Source organism: Miniopterus schreibersii, assembly GCF_964146895.1.
Source record: "Miniopterus schreibersii genome assembly, chromosome: 21".
Lineage (NCBI taxonomy): Eukaryota > Metazoa > Chordata > Mammalia > Chiroptera > Miniopteridae > Miniopterus > Miniopterus schreibersii.
This window is the reverse complement of record NC_138123.1, coordinates 15,068,870-15,082,709: the sequence shown is the minus strand read 5'-3', so window position 1 is coordinate 15,082,709 and position 13,840 is coordinate 15,068,870. Positions and strand designations below refer to the sequence as shown.

At 41.2% G+C, this 13,840-nt stretch overlaps 1 protein-coding gene across 9 annotated transcripts in view; it reads left to right on the top strand.

Moving 5' to 3' along the window:
- The first annotated feature begins 293 nt into the window (after positions 1-293).
- Positions 294-13,840, top strand: part of ARID4B (AT-rich interaction domain 4B) — a 125,420-nt gene continuing 111,873 nt past the window's right edge. For 7 of the 9 annotated variants that reach the window (XM_081123954.1, XM_081123952.1, XM_081123950.1 and 4 more), the window contains exons 1-2: positions 294-591; positions 1,419-1,473. In XM_081123954.1, the coding sequence (XP_080980080.1) occupies positions 1,468-1,473 (6 nt within the window). In that variant the 5' untranslated portion in view covers positions 294-591; positions 1,419-1,467. Of the gene's footprint in view, positions 756-1,418; positions 1,474-13,840 lie in introns of all 9 variants that reach the window. The other 2 variants (XM_081123955.1, XM_081123949.1) reach the window with 1 other exon arrangement.

The window sequence follows — 13,840 nt, the reverse complement described above, 5'->3', positions numbered from 1 at the left end:
GTTGCCGCCTCCCCACTGCTTTGTCGCCCCGCCCCTTCCCCCTCCCCATCTCTGCCTCACGCAGGCGCGAGGCGCTGTGGGTCTTGCAGTTCTCGCGGGCAAGGGTTTGCACACTGGCATCACGGGTAGGACTACATTTCCCGGGAAGCTTTGAGGAATAACTTTGTTTCCATAGAACTGGTGGGAAAATGGCGTCGTTGTTTGTATCCCGGGGACCAATAAGAACAGGGTATAGGCGGGTTCTAAAAAATCCTAGCCAATCCGAGGTCGTCTAAGAGGCCATCCGGGGAAGCAGCCTGGACGGGGGCAGAGCGGAGGGAACGGGAGGGGGACTCGGGGCGGAGGGGAGCGATGTTTGCCCGTCAGTCGAGTTCGGAGTGAGGAGCTTGGGCGCCGGAGCGGAGGAGACTCTCGAGCTTAGCTTGCTGCCGCCACGGCCACCGCCTGGACCTTTGCCCGGAGGGTGCCGCAGAGGGTCTGTGGCCGCCGTCCTCTGGAGGGCAGCGCGACGGGGGCCCGGACTCAGTCCGGGAGGATTTTTCGTCGTCCCCCTCCCCCCAGCGAGGGAACCCGAGCGGCCGCCAAACAAAGGTACCAGTCGCCGCCGCGGGAGGAGGAGGAGCCGCAGCTTCAGCCTCGGCTCCGCTGGACCCGCCGCGCTTCTCCCCCATCTCTCCCCCGGGCCTGTCGGTTTTGGGGGGGAGCCGGGGAGGGGACTCTGCACGCGCCGGGGTCGGCGCTCGCCTCCGAGGAAGGTAGGGCATTTTTGAGGCTTTCGCGGGCTCGTCAGGGGCCCTTTAGGGAGTCCCTGGGCCCGGCCGACGAACGGGGAGAGGATCGCCGCGGTGGGCTCGCCGGGCGCCGGAATTCGGGGCCTCTGCTCGCGAAGCCCCCGCCCCTTGCGTCGCCCCAGCCGGGCGGCCGAGCTCGGGTTTGGCAAGGGCCGCGGTGGGGGCCCGGCGAGCGCGGGGGCCGTGCAGCCTCCCTGCCGTCTCCTCAGCGTCCCCTATCCCCGCGGCCGGCCGGCGGGGTCCGCTTGTCTTGTCTGGTCGGCCCCCGTCTCGGAACGGGACGTGGTCAGTGGCCCCGGGGGTCGGTCCTGCCACGGCTCGCAGGGCCCTCGAGGCCGCTGCCTCTCGGACGCGGGGTGCGCCGAGGCCCGGCCGGACCCGGCTTGTTGTGAGTTTCTTCTCTGACAGAAATGGCGTCATTGTCGGAGACGGGAAACTCCGTCGGGTCCCGACAATGGAGACGCTAAGCTGCCTAGCTGTGTGGGTGGTGGGGTGTGCGGGGTGGCGAGGCCAGAGCGAGCCCCGCATCGGCGGCTCCCGGTTCGACGGTTTTTCTCAGCTTCTCCGCCTCCGCCCGTGCAGGGGGTGCCTGTGGTGGTGACTGGGTGTCTTTTGTTTCCCCTCCAGGTGCAGGTGAAGCTGGTGTTTTTGAGAGCACCGCGGTCCCGGAGTCGTCATGAAGGTAAGATTGCCTGCGGAAAACGAACCTCGGGGCTTGTAGAATTCAGGAAGTAGGGGGGTTGGATGGAAGCCGTGTGTGGGGCCTCCGAGTGCTGTGCTTGGGGGCTGGGTTTCGAGCTCTTCCCGGGGAGACGAGGGGTCAGTGGTGTGGATGTGTGTGCGCTGTGCTGTGGAGTTGGAGCCAGTTTCGGGATATCGCACCGAGGATGGTTGCCCCATATACAGAACGACTCTTTTGGCCGGAAATGAGAGGAATAACTGCATGCATTAGAGTGTTTTAAAAGGTAAAACGGCAAAAGCAGGTCAAGTAATCTGATTCTAGAACCTGAACTGTGTTGTGGTTCTATCGGTTACACTGATGAAAGAAAACCCCTTTTATTGTGTTAACAGCACTTGAATTTTTAGCAGACCTATTTGATAAGCCACGAAAATAATCTTGATGGAAAGATTTGTAGAGAGAATTTTGACGGTCTTTGGACAACTCAGAGATGGCTGTTGTTCCTTGTATATCCAGGGATTTAGGATTATTTGGTTTCTTTTTCTTTGATCTATATGTGGTCTGGGAATTGTGAGATGCGGCATTGCTTTGTGATAAAACTGATGTGGAAAACCAATGGCCAGATTCCTCTTAAATGGAAACGTGTTAACTGAATGAAGTATGTTGTCCAAAAAGTGCAATTTGCTTAATTGGTGGAAGAAATCATAGCAATAAAAGTACAGGCTGTTTGTTCACTTTAGAGAGTACATAATTGAATGCTGTGATATTTTTAAAGCATTCTAGAATAAAAGCCTTAGATACCTGAAATGTCTAGATTCAACTGGTGGAACTTAGAGGCTAGCAGATATTTTTCATCCATCCCAAATTCAGAAGTGCTTGTAAAGGGGTTAGATTGTGTTCACAAGTACAGAATGCAGCAAATAGTATGTTAAAATGTAAACCTCATCTACTTGTGACAGTTCCTCTGAACTATTTTTATTTAAACAAATTTACTTCCACTTTTTTCAGAGTCAAGATGGCTTTTATACTACTGCATCCAAATTAAAACTTGTAATGCTAATGTTTATGGGAGAAAGGAAGAGCTGTGGCTACTTAAATATTTATCAGCTATGCAAAGTAATTAAGTTCAGTTATTTTTTACGTTATTTTTTCTTGAGTTTGGGGTGCTCTAAAGTACTTAAAATGTTTATGTTTGCTGAATTCCCATCTTACCTTCATGTAAACAGAAAAACAATCAGTGATGTTTCAGAAAAGAATCCCTTTTTGTTAGTCACAGATGTGACTAACTCCTGTGACCTGTGTAAAACAGTGACCAGTGAGTTTGTTAGGAAAAATATATACCTCGCTTGGTGTTAGACAGGAATTTCTTAAGAAAAGTGTTGGGTTGAATAATATGTAATAGACTCAGAAGCTGAATAATACAGAATTTCATTCGGAATAAATGTAATTTGTCACAATTCCCAATGTGGTGCCTGGCCTGTCTTGGGAACTCTGTTAATGTTTGGATAAAAGAAATGTAATAAGTTGAAGGTCTTTTAGATTTAAATTTTTTTTTCCTTTTCTTTCTTTCATTTACCTTCCTTCCGTCCTTCCTTTGCTTCCTTTCCTTCTTTCCTTCTTTCCCCCCAGTGTGTCTGTTTAAAAAAAGTGAAAGTACATTGGAAACTTTAACCCTGAAAGTTTCATAGTAAGTGTTAGGCAAATGCAGATTTCTGGGTATCATTTTAAAACTACTAATTTAAAATGCTCACCATTTCCATTATTGCTGCCATTAAGAAAAGGTATTAGTAATGTTAAAGGGAGTTATTAAAATACACTTCTAATTGTATACAAGAATTTCCTGTTACTATTTAGTAAGTATTTTCTTAGGGAACCTACTAGTAATCACTAGTACTAAAAAGTTATTTCTTACAACTTAATTTCTTGTGTGGTGAAAGTTGAAAGGTGCCCATGATTGGTGTTTTACTTTAAAAAAATTGCAATTCAAAAAGTATTTAGTATTGATCATATTGGGCTTACTTTTTTTTTTCATGTTCCCAATTTCTATATTGTAATGACAGCAGAGCGATAGAGCGATTTATGCCATTTATTAGATCTTACTGAACATATTTATACTTTGATATAAGGAGGTGGGTGGAGGAGTGCATAAATGGTGATGGAAGAAGACTTAACTTGAGGTGGTGAATACAATATAGTGTATGGATGATATGGAATTGTGCACCTGAAACCTGTATAATTTTGTTAACCAGTGTCACCCCCAATAAATTCAATAAAAAGGAAAAAATCACTATAGTTATGCTTCTGAGAGTAATGATGCGTAAAATTTTAACTGATTTTTAAATAACACTTGTGGATAAAGCATGATAATTTTTTAAAAATGAAGTAAGCTTTTAAGTTTGTTATGTCCTATTAGTCACAAAATTTTAAAAAATGTTTTTGACATTGTATTGAGGTAAAAGTGTTTAGTAATGCTCTTTTGGTGGTTGCTTTAAATCCCAAAATAATTACAACATATATGTTATTTTAAGTGTTATATGTTTCATTTATTTATATTCTTAAAAATATGTTTTCATTAACTAGAGAGAGAGAGGAAGGGAGAGGGAAAGAGAGATAGAAATATCCATTGGCTGCCTTCTGCACCCCCCCCCCCCACTGGGGACCAAGCTGCAACCTGGACATGTGCCCCTACTGGGAATGGAACCTGCGACCTCTTGGTGCATGGGACAGTGCTCAACCACTTGAGCCACACCAGCTGGGCAGTATTATATGATTTAGAAGCAATTTTCTTGTAGTACTACCTTTAAGAGTTTATTTAAATAATTAAAGTCTCTTTGCTGATTGGTATATTCTTATCTTGTGATATTTTGCCCAGTGTGTTTTTGAGAAATCTGACTAACACAGTAGCAGTTTTGTGTTTCTAATATAGATCATGATATAGGTGTTATTTTGGATTTATTTTTCATAATTTTAATAGACCTTTCAATGTTGGTGATAGCACATTATCAAGAAATGACAGACTATTAAAGTTCTAAATTATTCTAAGACTTAATTATATCAGATTCATTTCCTACTTATTTTTTCCTGCATCTATATTATTAACAGTATGTTGTGATAAATTTTTGTTTTTTTTTTAATTTATTGATATTTTAGAAAGAGAGAAGGGGGGCGGAGAGAGAAACATCGATTTGTTGTTCCACTTATTGATGCATTCATTGGTTGATTCTTGTATGTGCTCTGACCTGGGACTGAACCCGCAACTTTGGTGTATAAGGAAGGTGCTCTAACCAATTGAGTTACCTGGCCAGGGCCATTGTGGTAAAATTTCAAGTGAAATGGGATAGGCTAGACATTTCAGACTCTAGTGGGTAAGTGATATAAATAGTGGTTCTTGGAATCTGGGGAGATAGATTTTTCAGATATATCATTCTCTCTTCAGTAATCATTGGCTTCAGTCATATACAAATAATGTGTTGATTACAAATGCCTTTTTAAATGCCCTATGCTTGTGTGCATGGTTTTATTCCCTCTTCCCCTCTTTCTTGTCCTGGCTCCCCCTTTCCCTCCTTCCTTTCCTTCCTTCCTTTTCCTTCCTCTCTCCTCTCTCTTCTTTCCTCCCCTCCCCTCCCCTCCCCTCCCCTCCCCTCCCCTCCCCTCCCCTCCCCTCCCCTCCCCTCCCCTCCCCTCCCCTCCCCTCCCCTCCCCTCCCCTCCCCTCCCCCCTCCCCTCCCCTCCCCTCCCCTCCCCCTCCCCTTCCCCCTTCTCCCTTCTCCCTTCTCCCTCCCCCCTCCCCCCTCCCCCTCCCCCTATTTCATAAGTCACTCATTTTAACAGCCCTTTCCATGTGTCAGGCAGTGTGGAATGAAGGTGAATAAGCCATCAGACCTGCTCTAAGGAGCTCCCATTTTTGTAGAAGACACAGAGAAAACAAAACATAGTGCATATTGAATCATAAGAGTATTGATTGAATATACAGTAATTATAAGTGCTACGGGAGGATATCTGAATCAGAGAAAGCCATGGAAAGTCCTCTGGAATTTACATCTAAGGTGAGAGTTAAAGCTTTCACTAGGCATAGAAGGGTAGAAAGGATTGTTTCACACAGAGGAAACAACATTGGACAATAAAGAAAAAAGCAAGATAATATATTTGGAAACTAAGTAGTTCACTGTGGCCAGATTATCTTAAAGTACTCTATGTTTGAGGTAGTAGTAGGAGGGCAGTGATGGGAGATGAGGCTAACAAAGTTAAAGGAGTTGAAAATTTTCTGGATAGCTACATGGAATCACTGAAGGTTTTTTGTTGGGGGGTTTTTTTTTTTGGTATTTCTCACCAGAGGCTGTTTTTTCCATTGATTTTTGTTTTTTTTAGAGAGAGTAGAAGGAAGGGAAGGAGGAGGGGAGAGAGAAAGGAGAGAAACAGCAATGTGAGGGAGACACATTGACTGGTTGCCTCCCAAACGTACCCCAACCCTGGGCCAGGAAATGAACCCATAACCCAGCTATGTGCCCTTGACCAGAATCAAACCCTCGACCCTTTGATCTGCAGGTTGATGCTCTTAACCACTGAGCTACACCAGCCAGGGCTTACTGAAGGTTTTTAAGAAGGGGTAAAGATGTTGGATTTATATTATAGAGAGAGCACTTTGGTAGTATTGTGTCAAATACATGAAAAGGGAGATCTGAATGGAAGGGAGATTCCAGGTGAGGATCCCAACTAAGAAGTGAATAAGGGTCTCAGCTAATATTACAGGGAGTGCAGCAAAGGGGACAGATCTTAAATGATCTAAGAAGTAGAATTTAAGACTTAGTAACTCACCGTAGGGTAGGAGAAAGATGGATGTTATTGTCATTTGAAGCATGTTGTCATTAAAGATGAATAGGGTTTTGACTATTTAAAGGATCTGTAAGAGGTTCATATCCCAGTGGATCTACTTATTAACATGTAAGATTTAGAGAGCATGTAGGATGGAGAGAAATCAGAGGCTTGGTTATCCAGTGTGAATGTTAACCTCATAGTTAATATTTAACTACAATATTTAAAGGGATTTAGATTCATAATATGACAAATGTGTTTTGTCCTATAAATTTGTGGTCTTTTTGATGAAAGGCAATTTTGTAAAATACTGACTTGTTTTCTGTCCAAATTGCTAACTCTTTGCTTATTGTAATTTTAAAAAGTATGGCAAATGAGTACATATTTCACTGAAGAATGTATTTTTGCTAACTCCACCTATAAATTCAATCATTGAAGAGATGTTATGTACTTTCCTTGTACCAAACATGGTTTTGGTATTGAGGATACATTAGTGAACAAAACAAGAGTTACTACCCTGTGGAGTTTACTTTTTATTAGTGGAGACAGACATCAAGCAAAATAAAAAAAATGTGATAAGTGCTATGAAGAGAAATAAAGCAGATTCAGGCTAAGAAGTTAGAGTGACAGAGGGTGTTACTTTATTCTTTCTTTCTTTCTTTCTTTCTTTCTTTCTTTCTTTCTTTCTTTCTTTCATTCATTCATTCATTCATTCATTCATTCATTCATTCATTCGATGTAATGAAGGGCCTGTTTGAGGAAATGACACTTAAGCATCATGTGAAACAAATGATAAAGTGAGCCATTCACTTATCTGGGAGAAGAGCATTCCAGGCAGAAACTACAAGTGCAAAGACCATGTAGTTGGGCCTGTTTGACTTTGGCATATTTAAGAAACAAGAAGAAGGCCTTTGGGGCTGGGATGGTAGGAGATGAGCCTAGAGAGGTCACAGGACCATCGTTGGCAATGTAGGTCTTGTAGGCCATGGTAAGGACTTAAGGCCAAAATCTGTGTGAGGAAGTCATTGAAAGGTTTGCGCAAGAGAGTGAAGTGATCAAATACACATTTTCAGAAAGAATAGTAACTGCTATGTGGAGAACAGACTGCAGGGAACAAGAGTAGAAGTAGAAGATGAGTCTCAAGGCTACCAAGTTAGTTTAGTGAGAGAAGTGGCGCAGAGCTAGTGGACAAGGTGGGATGATAATAGGATTTGAATGGATTGAATATGAGGGGAAAGTTCTGCTTGCTGCTATTTAATAGATGACAGTTCTGCCCCTTATGTTAAAAAATATTTTTGCTGTGATAAGTTGGTAAGTTAGAACTTAGTACATCCAAGCCAGGTATTCCCAACTCTTGGCCTTCCCTTATTAGTGAGCAGTGAACATTCAGATGAACAGTTACTTCCATTTTATTTGGTTCTATGTTTGAATTTTAGAAAATGAGATAAAAATTCACCCTTTTGAAGTACATAGTTCAGTATTACTTAGTGTTTTCACAAGGTTGTGCATCGATTGCTGTTACTCAGCTTCAAAACATTTTCCTCTTCCCAAAAGAAATCCTGTACTTGCTACCAACCACTCCCTGCTCTCCCTTTCCCTGGCCTTCCCCTGGCAATCCCTAATCTACATTCTGTCCCTAAGGATTTGCCTGTTTTGGACATTTCCTATCAGTGGAATCATACAGTATGTGGCCTTGTGTGGTGTTTTTTTTTAGTATAAACTTTTTTTTTTTAATATGTCTATTGATTTCAGAGAGAGGAAGGAAGAGGGAGAGAGAGAGGTAGAAACATTAATGATGTGAGAGATTGATCAACTGCCTCCTGCTCACCCCGTACTGGGGATCGAGCCTGCAACCCGGGCATGTGCCCTGACCAGGAATCGAACCACGATCTCCTGGATCCTAGGTGGATGCTCAACCTTTGAGCCATGCCGGCCAGGCTGGCCTTGAGTTTCTGACTCCTTTCACTTAGTGTAGTATTTTCAAAGGTCATTCATTTTGTAGTATATGTCAATATTTCATTCCTTTTTATTGCTGAGTAATATTCCATTTTATTGACATACCACGTTTCATTAATCCATTTATTAGTTGTTAGCCATATGGATTATTTGTACTTTCTGTCTATGAATAATGCTGCTATGAACATTTGTTTACAAGTTTTTATGTGAACATATATTTAAAAATTTTGGTGGTCCTACGAGTGTACCTTTCTATTTTTAGGGTAATAATACTACATGTGGTAACCCTGTTGAGAGCTGAGTGGCCACCAAGGAGTTGGACATTTAAAAGGTTCATTTACCATTGCCCCAGCTGGTTTGGCTCAGTGGTTAAAGTGTCGGCCCACAGACTGAAGGGTCCTGGGTTCGATTCCGGCCAAGAGCATGTACCTGGGTTGCAGGCTTGATCCCTGGCCCTGGTTGGGGTGTGTTCGGAGGCAGCCGATCAATGTGTTTCACTTACATCTCTCTCTCCCCCTCCCACTCTCTCTGAAAAGGAATGGAAAAAATACCCTCCGGTGAGGATAAAAAATTCATTCAACATTTATTGAGCACTTACAGGTAGTCTCCGCACTAGCCATTTAGGATGTATCAGTGAACGAAACTTGTAGAAGGTCCTGGCCCTGTGGATCTTATATTTTAATGTCAGGGGAAGGTGGGCAGACAAATAAGAATGAACATAAACAAGTTGCCTTGTTAGGTGGTAAGTAGTATGAAGGTAAGAGGGGAGCTGGGTAAGGAGGATAGGGAATGTGGGGGCTGAGGCAGGTTGTAGTATTAAATAAGGTGGTCAGATAGGCTTTATTGAGAAGACTTGATGGAAAGATGTGAGGGAGTTAGTCATATGGTCCCAAAGACAGCTTGACTTGTTCAGTGAACTGCACAGAGGACAGGGTGGTTGGAGTGGAAGGAGGAAGGAAAGGTCAGGGAGGAAGTGGGGTCAGACCTGTAAAAGAATGCAGGTTGGGGGCCGAGCAGAACAGACCAAATCACCTAGGACTTGGAAGGCCTTTGTAAGGATTTTGTATTTCACTCTGATAGAAAGAGGAAGCAACTGGGAGCTTTGAATAGAAGAGTGATGCAGTCTCTTTAGACTGGCAAATTTTCATGTTTTTAAAGGATCACTGACTGCTGTGTTAAAAACAGCTATAGGCAAGTTGAACATAGAAGCTGACCATTTAGGAAGCTTTTTGAATAAAGGATGATGGCCTTGGGGAGGGGAGGAGACTTGACTTGGGGAGGCGAGCACAGTGCACTATACAGGTGATGTATTACAGAATTGTACTCCTGAGACCTGTATAACTTTATTAACCAGTGTCACCCTAATTAAAAAAAGGGGGGGATGATGATGATATGGTGGCCACCACAGGGAGGGAAGTGAGAAGTAGTCATATTTTAGGTGTCTTTAAAAAAATTTTTTTTAATCCTCACCGTAGACATGCTTAGAAGAGATGGAGAAACATAGATGTGAGAGAGAAACATCGACTGGTTGCTTTTCACATGCTACTCAGTACACTCCCAGACTGGGGATCAAACCCTTACCCAAGTATGTGCCCTGACCTTTCGGTGCACGGGACAGTGCTCAACAAACTGAGCTACTTTGGCTGGGCTTAGGTGTCTTTTGAAGTTAGAGCCAGCAGGCCTTCCTGTCAGACTGATGATAGGGGAAAGAGAGTCAAGAACACCAAGATTTTCTGGCTGGATAACTGGAAAATGAATGAAGTTAGGACTGTATAATTTTGGAAATAAGCATTTATATTTGTCAGAAATGCTAACTGGTGTATTGCTCTGTAAAGTGTGGCTGTAAACAAAATATGGACATGCTATATTAATTTTTTAGTAACAGACATTTAAAAGAGCTGCAAACTTTTTTTTTTTTTTTTTATCTTTATTGATTTCAGAGAGAGGAAAGGAGAGGGAGAGAGAGATAGAAACATCAATGATGAGAGTGTCATTGATCAGCTGCAGCCTGCAACCCGGGCATGTGCCCTGACCGGGAACCGAACCCTGATCTCCTGGATCCTAGGCCGATGCGCAACCGCTGAGCCACGCCTGGCCGGGCAAGAGCTGCAAACTTTTAAAAACAGGATTCTTGCTGCCTTCCTTTTGGTGTCACAGAACAAAGATACTTCTACATTCATGAGAAGCATGGACTAGTGTTCTATGTAAGATGACACCCACAGGAAGCAATAGAAACCATAGTCACATTAATCCTTTTGATATTTAAATGTTGAAGATTGTAGAAAGTGTGTATTTTGATAAGGCATAAACTGCAAATAGAATTTTTTAAAATGTATATTGATTACCTAAGTGCAAAGGATCACTTTTAGCTTATGACTTAATTTGAATATAAAAGACAAAGGAAAATATGGTCTCCATTAAACCTAATGGATGTTGAACAAAATATAAGCTATAAGTATCTTTTGTTACCAAGGTGTCTGCAGGTCCTTCACCAGGGGTCCAGCCAGAAATCCTGGCATGTGCCCTGACTGGGAATCAAACTGTGACCTCCTCCTTCATAGGTAGACACTCAACCACTGAACCACGCTGGCCAGGCTTCTGTGCTGAATTTTAATATGGCCATACATTTTCCTGGGGAGAAGAACCAGAGCTTTCATCAACTTCTCAATGGAACACAGTTCCATTTGCCAGTCTGTAAAATACAATACGATAGAAACACAGCTCTAGGTTATCATCTGTTAGCTAATCTGCTACCAGTCATCTTAATAGAAGTAGTTGTTTGCACATCTTTCTACTCTTACCATTAAAGACATGGTTAATCATCTGGTCACTACTCTTTTTATTTTCTAATTTTCATTTGTTTATATCACTGTACAGTTGGAGTTTTTACTATGTTGTTTCTGAAATGTTAGCATTTACATGAATAGCTTAAAATGTTTGACTTTTTAAATTTCTAAGAAGAATCTGAATGTTTTCAATTATAACTATAAATAAATATTCTTTGATTCATGGAAACATTTTATAAAATAACTTTAAAAGGTTACTCTGAAAATCTGGAAGTATAGTTTTTATCACACTGGGTATTATTTATGAAATTATTTATTATAAAAGTTAATGTATATTTGCTCTTACCTTTTCCACATTCAGTTATTTGCCTAATGGGGTCATCCGTGGCAAGGAAGTACCTAGCTTTAGGATACAGTTAGACATATATATAAAATTCTGCATTACTCTGCCTGTGTGAGTGTTTTTCCAGTTAGCAGTGGGCTGATTCTCTGGGCCATTATTATGATTTGTAAGGAAGAAAATCTTACAGAAAACAGTGTATGTATCATTTTTAAATTATAAATTTAGCTATCAAAAGTACTAATTCTGTATAGGTTTATACTATTAAAGTGTGTCACCTTACAGTATATCTTGCACAGTGGAATGGATACTTTCTGTAGACTTATTTAAGCCATTTTCTTCTAATTTATAGATAAATTTTTGGCAGTGTGACTTAACTCTAGGATATTTGAAGTCCTGTGTCGAGGTTTTTACAAGTAACACACTGCTATTTCCTAATTTGATAATCTTGCAGGATAATTGCTTATGAGAGCATAGTCATAAATAACTGTTTAATAAGTTTCATTGAAAATCACACTATGTTTTATCATTCAGTAGCAGAAATGAAGATTATGAACAATCAAACTTTTGAACAAATGGCATCTGAAGAAAAGATTCACTTTATACTGATAGTGAAAATTCTACTTGAATGTATAAAAACCATCTTTTTTTAGTTGAAGTGCCCAAAAAACAGTGTAGCTTAGTGATCATAAGAGAGATCTTGTTTCTAGTACTTCCTCTCTCTGTTCTTTACTGTTGAAATTTGGATAAGGTCATTTATGAAAATAGACATCAGTTTCATTTTTGGCAAAATGGGGACAATAGTTACCTTAGAAGACTGTAAGTATTAAATGAAATAACATTTAAAATGTTTTGTGCTGGCCCTACTGGGCGTGGCTCAGCGGTTGAGCATCGACCTGGGATCCAGGCGATCAGGGTTCGATTTCCGGTCAGGGCACATGCCCAGGTTGCGGGCTCAGTCAGTGACTCTCTCATCATTGATGTTTCTATCTCTCTCCCCCTCTCCTTTCCTCTCTCTGAAATCAATAAAGATATATTTTAAATAAATAAATAAATAAAATGTTTTATGCTGTGCTTGGCATAGTTCTGAGCAGTCAGTACATGTTAGCTGTATATTGTCCTGGTAAAAACCTGTCACTCCTATTACAAACCCATAGAATGAGGTTTCTTTAATTAAGACTGCGTAGGATTGAATTGGGACTCCTCTGCTTACCAAGTTGTGGGCAGTTTTCTTAAACTTTGTAAGAAGGCTGATGTTCTTGTCTAAAATGAGGAATGATTGTTGTACTTAGCTCATCGGGTTGTTGGGAGTGACTACATGTAATAACAGGATCTACTATATAATAAATTCTCAATAAATTGTAGCTATTGTTATTAGTTCTATGGAAAGAATGTGCAAACTCTTGTGAATTTAGGCGTTCAGGATGGTATAGTGACGAGTTTTGTTTTTTATTTCTAGTTTTTTTACGTTTTTTTTTTTTTTAAACTTAAAAGTCGATTTGGAAGTTTGGGGGGAAAGTTGTAATTTTCTGATTAAGATTAAAACCTGTCTTAATGGAATCCTATAAAACAAAATGTTTAATGGAAGGTGGAAAACAGCTTTCTTTAGTCTAAGAACTTGTTGCTCCCATTTCAAACCTTTATCCTAGCCCTTAATGTTGCAGAAGCTTCTACTAAATACTTGTCCTCTCTTCTAATTTGCTGCTGGCTGTCCCAGATGGGATTCTTTCAAGGGAAAAGTAAATTTTACTTCCAAGCCTAGAGGGCTGTTCTTGGATTAGGTGAACCACTACAGATATTTATTTTCTGGTTAAGCATCTACCCTTTAGCCTTGCTTATTTATGTAGGGCAAAAAAATTTGTTTCTTCTCTAGATCAGATCACTGTTCTGATGTGGCATTTAGTCACCTGAAGCTGGTCTAGCATGGTGAGCTAGTGGGGGTGGGGTGAATGAGTATTGGAGCCTTGCCAAGCCTGAGAGTCTCTACTCTGGGGGGGGGGTAGTAAAAGGGCAGCTAACCAGGCTGGAAGACAAAGGAGCTACTATTGCCGGCAAAGTTTAAATGAGGCAGTTTGGTTTATGCCTATATGTGAATTATTTTTAAATTTAGCTTTTCATATTTTCAATTTTATCTTGATAAGGATATCTCACCAAGGACCCATTTCTATATTGTTTTATCCAGATATACTTGCTTAAAGTAGTTCAGTGATTTAAAAAGTTAACAGTTTGAGGTATATTCTTCTATACCTTTTTGTTTACACATATAGACTTGCATATTTATTTTGTGTTTGGTTTTGCAAAAATGGGCTCATGTATACATATTCTGGTCCTTTTTATATCCTTTTATATCAGTACGTAACAGATCTATATCATACTTTTTTGATGGCTTTAGCAAGATTTTATTTGTATTTAATATGCTACTTTATTTACCACCAACTGATTTATATGGGGCACCACTGTGTTTCTTTAGCTTAAA